Raw genomic sequence first — 8,588 nt, forward strand, 5'->3', positions numbered from 1 at the left:
TAAGGGACCAACATTTACTTTAGCCACCCTTTTTCTTTTTATATAACTATAAAAACTCTTACTATCTGTTTATATATTTTTTGCTAATTTACTTTCATAATCTTCCCTTTCTTAATCAATCTTTTTGTTATTTTTTGCTGTCTTTTAAAGTTTTCCCAATCCTCTCTCCTCCCACTAGATTTGGCTACCTTATATGCCCTTGTTTTTAGTCAAATACTATCCTTAATTTCTTTACTTAGCCACGGATGGCTGTCTTTTCTTTTACACCCTTTTCTTAGTGGAATATATATTTTTTGGAAGTTGTAAAATAACTCCTTAAATGTACACCACTGATCATGTATCGTCTTACCTTTTAATCTATTTTCCCAATCCACTCTACTCAATTCCGCTCTCATACCTTCATAGTCTCCTTTATTCAAGCTTAGCACGCTTGTTTGAGATCCAACCTTCTCCCCCTCTAATTGAATATGGAATTCAACCATGTTATGGTCACTCATTCCAAGGGGATCCTTTACTAGGACATTTTTAATTAATCCTGTCTCATTACACAGGACCAGATCTAAGGTTGCTTGCCCCCTGGTCGGTTCAGTTACATACTGCTCAAGAAACCCATCCCTAATACACTCAATGAACTCATCCTCAAGGCAGCCCTGCCCAATTTGATTTGTCCAATTAATATGATAGTTAAAATCGCCCATAATTATAGATGCTCCCTTATTACAAGCCTCAACTATTTCCTGATTGATACTCCGTCCAACAGAGTTGCAACTGTTCGGAAGCCTCTAGACTACGCCCACTAGTGTTTTTTTTTTCTCCTCTTATTCCTTATCTCCACCCAAACTGTTTCATTATCCTGATCTTTTGACCCAATATCATTTCTCTGTATTACGGTGATTCCTTCCTTTATTAACATAGCCACCCCACCTCTGGACTTCTGAAGTAACCATGCAGGGGTGTGAAAAGAAGCTATTGCAGGTGATGTGCTGGCTAAATTGAGACAGCTAGAGGGAACAAAGTGAGGCTGGATCACATAGGAAAGGCAGTGGAGAAAAATGAAGTGGTCATTGATTTAACACTACAGAAACACTGCAGAGAGGCTAAGGGAAATAATGACATTATCACCATTGCAAAAGATGCCACCTGTGAGTGAGGCCAAAATGGTGTACAAAGGGAACCATAGTAATAAAGATTGTTTAAACTGGCAGCTGTTAAGGATTTGAGCTTTTTTGAAAAAGCAAACTGCTAATTGTCGCACGGGAGTAGTTCTAATGTGATGGATTCTTTTCTCCCTTTGAAAGTTTCTGTACATTGTTTTCAGTGCAGCATTGCATACAAAAAACAAATTTGGCTTCAAAGCATGGTCACACGCTATGTTGTGCTGCTAATTTTATAATTTCTACCTATTTAACTACGTTAACCACAAATGGTGGGGTTCAGGTGCTAATCTATAAAAATATCTCTTTTTTTCACGTGGATGGTATAAACTGCCTGACATGACCACTCTCTCACCTTCCCATTTATCTGATGTTTCTGACGAACTAATAGGGAGGAGGTGTGATCAGTATTAGTGCTGCACTACTTTAGGTATCATTTACTTCACCTTATTTTTCTCTCTGCCCCTGTAATGCATATTTCGACACTTGAGTGGTTTCATGGTAGCCAATTATAGTGAAACACAATTTTAAAAGTGGAAAGAATTAAATTCACCTCGTGATGATTATTTACTATACATACATTATTGCCATTTATTACTTTGTGAACAATACAATGAACTTTAAATGCTACATTCCAAATTGGTGGTGAATATTTGGTTCAGTATTTTTAAACTTGGATACAACTGAATATCGATCTGAGTATAATGGAGTTACCTTTGTCTTCCCCACAGATGTAAAACCTTTCATTGATTTCATGAAGACTTTGCAGGATGGAACAATAGTGTTTATGGCTACTTATGATGACAGTGCAACCAAGTTAGTAATTACCAGTTCCTTTATGAATGAAGAATGTGTGATGCCTAGTTAATTAGGAAAGTGGTTGTCAATTTATTTCCAGTGTTTTCCTTTGCAGTCTGAAAAACTAGCTTGTTAAATCAACCATTTTTCCAAAGTGTTGAGTTGGAAAGATTTTTTTAAAAATAATTTTAAGTCAATCCAATGTTAATATATTTCATATATAACATGCTTAAATTTTGTAAATTGCCTCTGATGGGAAGGTTTACAAATGCCAAAAGTCAATTCAGTGAGTCAGTGTTGGATAAAAGGAGTATGTAAATCAAGCTGATTGCAGGACTGAAAACCACACTTTTATTTATAGTGAAAGTGTAAAGGAGTAAGATTGTGATGTGAAATAAGCTCACAAATTGGGCAACAGCATAGACATTCACTCAAAGGTTATTCACCTGCCCACCTTTTTGGTCAAAAAGTGGCCTAAAAGAGTAAAGACTGCAACACGGTTTTTTTCTTGGGTGCTAAGTAATGGCCTAGATGAAGCTCATAGAAGAAAATCGGGTGGAGAGATTGCACAACCGCAACAGAGCCTCCCTGATTGTTTTCCTCTGTGCACTCCACCCAGGTGATTATGTCTATGTCTATCCAAGTGCAAAAGAGAACACCCCCACTCCCCCATTTCTTTAAATAATATTCAAAAGACCTTTGCTTTACAATGCTATATTTTTGAAATTAGTATCCTCGAGTAGAAATCAATTCTTAAAAATATTGCGCTAGCGTACAGAACTTGCTTTGTTTTTTTTTAAACTATGTTTGACTTTACAGGTTCTCTTTGCACACTTCCTGTGGCACTTCGCCTACCTGTGCATGTTTCTCCACAACCTTCTGTATTTGTATGGCAATTTGCATTAAGTATCACGCGCACTTCCAATGTTGGGTGCTGATGCTGTGCCTTGATGCTATCAGCAATGTACGTTTTGCTCACCTGTGGGTAGAGTAAGCATTCTTGTAATGTCATGTCAACCTATCGTGCACTTTTACACTAAGCATTGTGTGTTCAATAGAGCTAAGTTAACTCCAGCAAAAGCGGATATTTTTGTTTTGTTTCAAATTATTTTTGTTTTGCTGCAGACTTAATGATGAAGCACGGAAGCTTGTAAACGACTTGGGGAGTACAGCTATCTCAAATCTCAGCTTCAGGGACAACTGGATTTTTGTTGGTGCGAAAGGGATTCAATCAAAGAGCCCTTTTGAACAGGTAAAATGAGTGTCTTAATGCTTTTATTAAATATACCGGTGTGGCGGAGACCACATAGGGACAGTAACACAATTCACTATGTATAGCCAATGTTGTTATCGCTCCACGTTATGTACGGAACTTGGTTGGGTTATTGGGGCAGGGTTCCTTTTATTGTGTGATTGTGTGATGACGTCATAGCCCTGCGACGAGTCCGTCAGTCCCTGCGGAGAGTTAATAAAGCTAACGCGTTTTTATTTGCTGCTATGAAAGTCTCGCAGTCTGTTTATTTCCAGCGACTCCTACATTGGTGACCCCGACATGATCCAATGTAGGAGTCGCTGGAAATAAACAGACTGCGAGACTTTCATAGCAGCAAAGAAAAACGCGTGTTAGCTTTATTAACTCTCCGCATGGACTGAGGGACTCGGCCTCGTCGCAGGGCTATGACGTCATCACACAATCGACGACTCTTAAAGGGACCCTGCCCCGATAACCCAACCAAGTTCCGTACATAACGTGGAGCGATAACAACATTGGCTATACATAGTGAATTGTGTTGCTGTCCCTATGTGGTCTCCGGCACTCTTAACAAGTATTTGTATGCTTTTTCCCTTGACCTGAAACTTTGCTGAGCTACGCTGTTTTGCCTTATAAGCTGAGTTTTTTGCAATGGCAATTTCATGACGGCAGTATCAAACCATTGTAAGTTGTGCTGGTGCATTTTTACTGTTGAAAAAGCCAAAATAAATAAATACACAGCTTAAATGATAGTTTTGGTTAGAATGGGGGGAGAATTATTTTTTGGGGGCATGGGAAGGGAGAATGTTTTCTTGAATATTTGCAGCTGTACTTATCCCAGAGTATCATGCAAATTCCTTTTAATTGGATTCAAATTCACGAAGAGACTGCCGAAGCCGCCCAAGGGTCATTGTCTTAAATATTAACAATGCAGTCTTGTATGGGGCTGAAGGGATTTGTAAAAACTATTGCATATCAATGTAATTTTAGCAGTATTGTATTTTAAAGTGGTTTCCTGAAATTCCCAGTGGGAGGGAAGCGGACTACTTTTAATAATATGTTCAATATATCTGTGGTGTAAAGAATGAGGTGAAAACTCTAAACCACAGATGTGCGTCTCCCTCTACTCGGAGATTGCCAAGCAAAGTAAGGACATCAGCGCATTATCTTTTATTTTGACCTAATCACTGGCCTGTGAACCAATTTTTTTCATTTTGAATCACAGTAAAATTAGGTTATTAAAATTCAGTGTGACATTGCCACACTGATTGGGGAAAACATAAGGTTAATATTTTGATATTGGGTATTGGGAATAAGCTTGGGATCAGAAATTATTTTTGAGCTCAGCAGGTAAATGCTCTGCATGGTGCGGAACTAAGCCACACCGAACACAAGGTTCTCGGATTCGATCTCTGTCCAGGGCTGCATTAGCTGATCTCTGCTACTGCACCAATAATGGCCCTACGATTGGCTTCCCTGTCCTTGAACTAGAGGAAACATTGACCTGAGTTTGTGTGCCTGGTTACTGTCCAACAGTCCCTACTGGATCCCTATGAGTGTTGACTGAGGATAGTGTTGGGATCAGCCTGATGACTTCACTCATGATTGATTAACTGGCTGCTACCTGCTGTGGAGGCTCACACATGAAGCATGGCAACTTGGGTCAGTTGTCGGAGGACCATGACCCATCGACCTGCACCCCAGCATGTTACTGCCTTCAAAGTAGAAAAGAGGCAACGGGTGGTATTTTTTCTAACCCCTGCCCAAAACCACACACTTTTTCCCCTCCCCAATCCCCCCATAGTAATCCCACACCACTAGCTATTCTCTGGCTACCAAAGTTTCTGGTGCTTTTTGGCTGAAAGACTAGTGATTTTTAATTTTTTTCCCTCCAGGTCGAGGACAATTCTAGGGTCTCGTGCCAGTGCGCTTGCTAGGATCAGCACATTTGGCTCAGATTAAACAGAGGACCTTTCTTCTGTGTGGTGGAGCATTAAAATTTCTGGGAGTTTGCTAAATTTGTTGTTTCCTCAGTGTCCCACCAGCAACAGAGGATTAATCACTAATTTATCTCTTATGGTGTTGCCCGTGGGCAGTCCAGGCCAACTGTAGGGTTGGAAAGCATGAAATAATTGGGCCAAAGATGCAATGTTTTCATAGTATTATTTATAGTGAAATAGCAAAACTTGGGGCAATTTGGGAAGCAGAGAAGTAGAGTTGGTTGGTTGCGTCGTTTCCATTCTAAATGTGGACATTGAAATTTAAAGTTGGTACAAAACAGGAAGTAAGATTTTGCGGACATAAGATTTCCTAATATAGATTGGTCTGCATTGTATGTGTTCTAATATAAATCTTTTCCACTTGCAGCACATAAAGAATAATAAAGATACAAACAAATATGAAGGCTGGCCAGAAGTTTTAGAAATGGAAGGATGTGTTCCTCAGAAAAAAGAATAAAAGCCATGCACGCCATGGCAGAAAAGTTGCATTTTGACATCATTTTCTTTGCTTGTGTTCTCCAAAGCTGGTTATTAAGTCTCAAATCCATTTTTATTTTAAAAGTAACAGTTGATTGGCAGTTTAGTCCCTTGGCCCTGAAATGGGAGCTAAACTATTTTTTGTAAAGTGCTTGGGAGGGTACAGTTTTCAGTTGTTCTGGTAATACTTCTGCTTAGATTTTTTTTTTTTTTTTTTTAAAAGAGAGAATCTGCTGAATCTCTGTGTCTGAATCTGGGGTCCATACTTGAACAAACAAGTTGCTGTTCTCTCCATTTTCTATAACAAATATTTTGTTAAACTGGATTTTCATGTGACTGTGTGCTGCTTTGAGATGGATTCACTTTCAGACAAATTGTCAAGAATGGGAATAAAATTGGTTGGAAATTAGTTGCCCATGTTTCCTAGAGGCTGAATTTAAATGATCCATTGTGTTGCAGTTTGCTGGTCTACCAATGTGTACAGTAGATCACGGAAAATGAAATATTATATTGCTGACCGTTTTCATACTTGAAATTGTTCTTGCAGAGCGAGCATGTCAAAACCGAAGCTGTGTCTGGGGACAGTGTTCTGAAATGAATGTCAGCTGGTCAATAGCACTTACAACGCATAATTGATTATAATTGTCCTTTAAAAGAAATAATTCTCTATTCCTATTGCTTGCAAAAAAAACAAAAAAAAATCAGTATTCTAGCCTTAAATATTGTTTTTTTTTTCTTTTCAATGCAATGAGTTCTAGTTATGTATTTCTGAGCATAAGTGAATTTATGCAGCTTCAAAGAACAAAGAAGTAATGTTTTGAGTATTTATTTATTCTGCTGGGTTTTTTTGTATGTTTTTAAAACCTTGTAGATGTGAAAGTAATGAAAAATACTTACTGGTTTAATGCTGACATCAAATGAAGCAACTTTCTGTTGCTTCTGTAATACAGCACAGCTGATTTAGCAGCTTCCCCTTTTTAAGCAAAGCTCATCAATGTTAATATGGTGGCTTTCAAACTTTTCTACGTGGGAGTTGACCGTTGACATTCCTGGAGAACCTCGGTTCTAATTTCTGCAAGAGAGTGTCACGTAACCCAAGCAAAAACAATTGTTGCAGGAGTTGTCCTTTTTAATTAATGTATAGCAACAGAAATAATGTGTTAATAAGTCAACGGACACAAAACCAGTGCAAAAATCTGATGATGGAAATCAGAGGGCGCAGGAGCCCCAAACTTCAACATTAGTGTGTTAATAGACATGGAAATATAAGTGAAACCACGGCTCTTAATAATTCTTTGTAGATGAACTTTCTTCAGAGCAAATACTTTCCATTTTTTCATTGTGAATAATTCTACCAGACTATTTGTCATTTTTATAATAGTCGGTTGAGAAAATCCTGCGCCATGGCCACTATGCATTTATGTAATGATGCAGACACCCATCTTCAGTGTAAAGTGTGATTGCTTTTCTGCCTGTTTTTGGTTACTTGCAAAATGAATCACCAGCCCAGTGCACTATGTGTTAGGTTCATATTCTTTGTAGTGTAATTGAGAGCACTCCACTGTTTAACTGTGAATATTGATGGAATGTTTAGAAATCATCTATCACGACAGAAGGGAAATGTAAATAGAGGTAAAACAAAATGATTGTCTTTTGGAGGGGGGAATGGAATTTTCCAGTCATTTTCTAAGTCGGGCATTTTGGGCTTTTACTAATTGTAAAAGATTAGAAGCAATATATATGAATTTGGCTTTCTTTACACTGCAAAAGGTTTTAAAAACAGAACTTAAATGGAATTCAAAATAACACTGTAATATAACGATAAATAAATCAAATTGAAATTAACTGTGTGCTTTATGTTACGCTTTGGAATGCAAGCTCAAATGGTCACGTGGATGTGCAGAGATTTGAGGCTTTGCTACTAGATGTGCTGTTTCCTACACGGAATACAATGAATAGTAAGAACTCCACATCAGGGTCCAGTGGTGTCGAGCCTCCTAGGCAGTGAGGACGAATTGGAGAATTGAGCTCCACAAGGTGTGATTCGAGGGTTTTCTGAGGCACTGGCTTTTTTTTACATATATAAGGAAATTCAAATCCCACACAGAGTTTCAGGTGATGATCCATACCCAGTGCTGGCTTTGCCAATAAAGACTGAGCACATTCTGTGTAGTTGGCCTTCTTAAAGGTAGTTTCTGGTTGCTTGGGTGGCACTATGTAACTTGTGTTTGATAGGAGCATTTGGAACATGCATTGTACATTTTGCAAATATATTTTGGGCTCCCTGCAGTTTACTTTTTTGAACCATTACTTACTGTGCTGCACCTGTATTTAAAGTAGTGGATAACTGCAGCAACCCAAGATTGGGAGAATGGGGTGTGCTGTGTCTGCTCCTCCACTGGTGAATGAGGAGGACCATTTCATGATTGCTCAGTATCAGCAGGTCTAAAGACAGCTCATGTGATCTGTACACACTCACTAATATCCAGGACCTGTCTGTACAGACCATGCCACTCCTACCAGGGTTATGTCAAAGACCTATTTTTAGCCTCTCTACTTGCTTGCAGATGCAGTGACCAAGCTATGCCATCTGCTGCAACAATGTCAGATGACTGGGTCAACTCTTACTGTTTCTGCTGTCCGCTTGGCATTAAGTTTCGACAGCAGTAGATCCTTCCAGCCCACTGTACAAATTATCTGCCAGATAACCCAGTCTGCATAGAAACATAGAAGATAGGAGCAGGAGTAGGCCATTTGGCCCTTCGAGCCTGCTCCGCCATTCAATGAGATCATGGCTGATCATTCAAATTCAGTACCCTGTCCCTGCCTTCTCCCCATATCCCTTGATCCCTTTAGCCTCAAGAAATATATCCAACTCTTTCTTGAATATATTTAATGAACTGGCCT

At 38.9% G+C, this 8,588-nt stretch overlaps 1 protein-coding gene across 1 annotated transcript in view; it reads left to right on the forward strand.

The window, feature by feature from the left end:
- Positions 1 to 5,893, forward strand: part of fam3c (FAM3 metabolism regulating signaling molecule C) — a 64,808-nt gene extending 58,915 nt beyond the window's left edge. Inside the window, exons 8-10 of the mRNA XM_086008713.1 lie at positions 1,886 to 1,970; positions 3,078 to 3,204; positions 5,572 to 5,893. Coding sequence (XP_085864839.1) covers positions 1,886 to 1,970; positions 3,078 to 3,204; positions 5,572 to 5,661 — 302 coding nt within the window. The 3' untranslated portion in view covers positions 5,662 to 5,893. The remainder of the gene's footprint in view (positions 1 to 1,885; positions 1,971 to 3,077; positions 3,205 to 5,571) is intronic.
- Positions 5,894 to 8,588: the final 2,695 nt, after the last annotated feature.

The sequence above is a fragment of the Somniosus microcephalus genome, chromosome 16 (genome assembly GCF_052327205.1).
Source record: "Somniosus microcephalus isolate GS21.2 chromosome 16, FLI_Smic_1.0, whole genome shotgun sequence".
In the NCBI taxonomy this organism is placed as follows: Eukaryota; Metazoa; Chordata; class Chondrichthyes; order Squaliformes; family Somniosidae; genus Somniosus; species Somniosus microcephalus.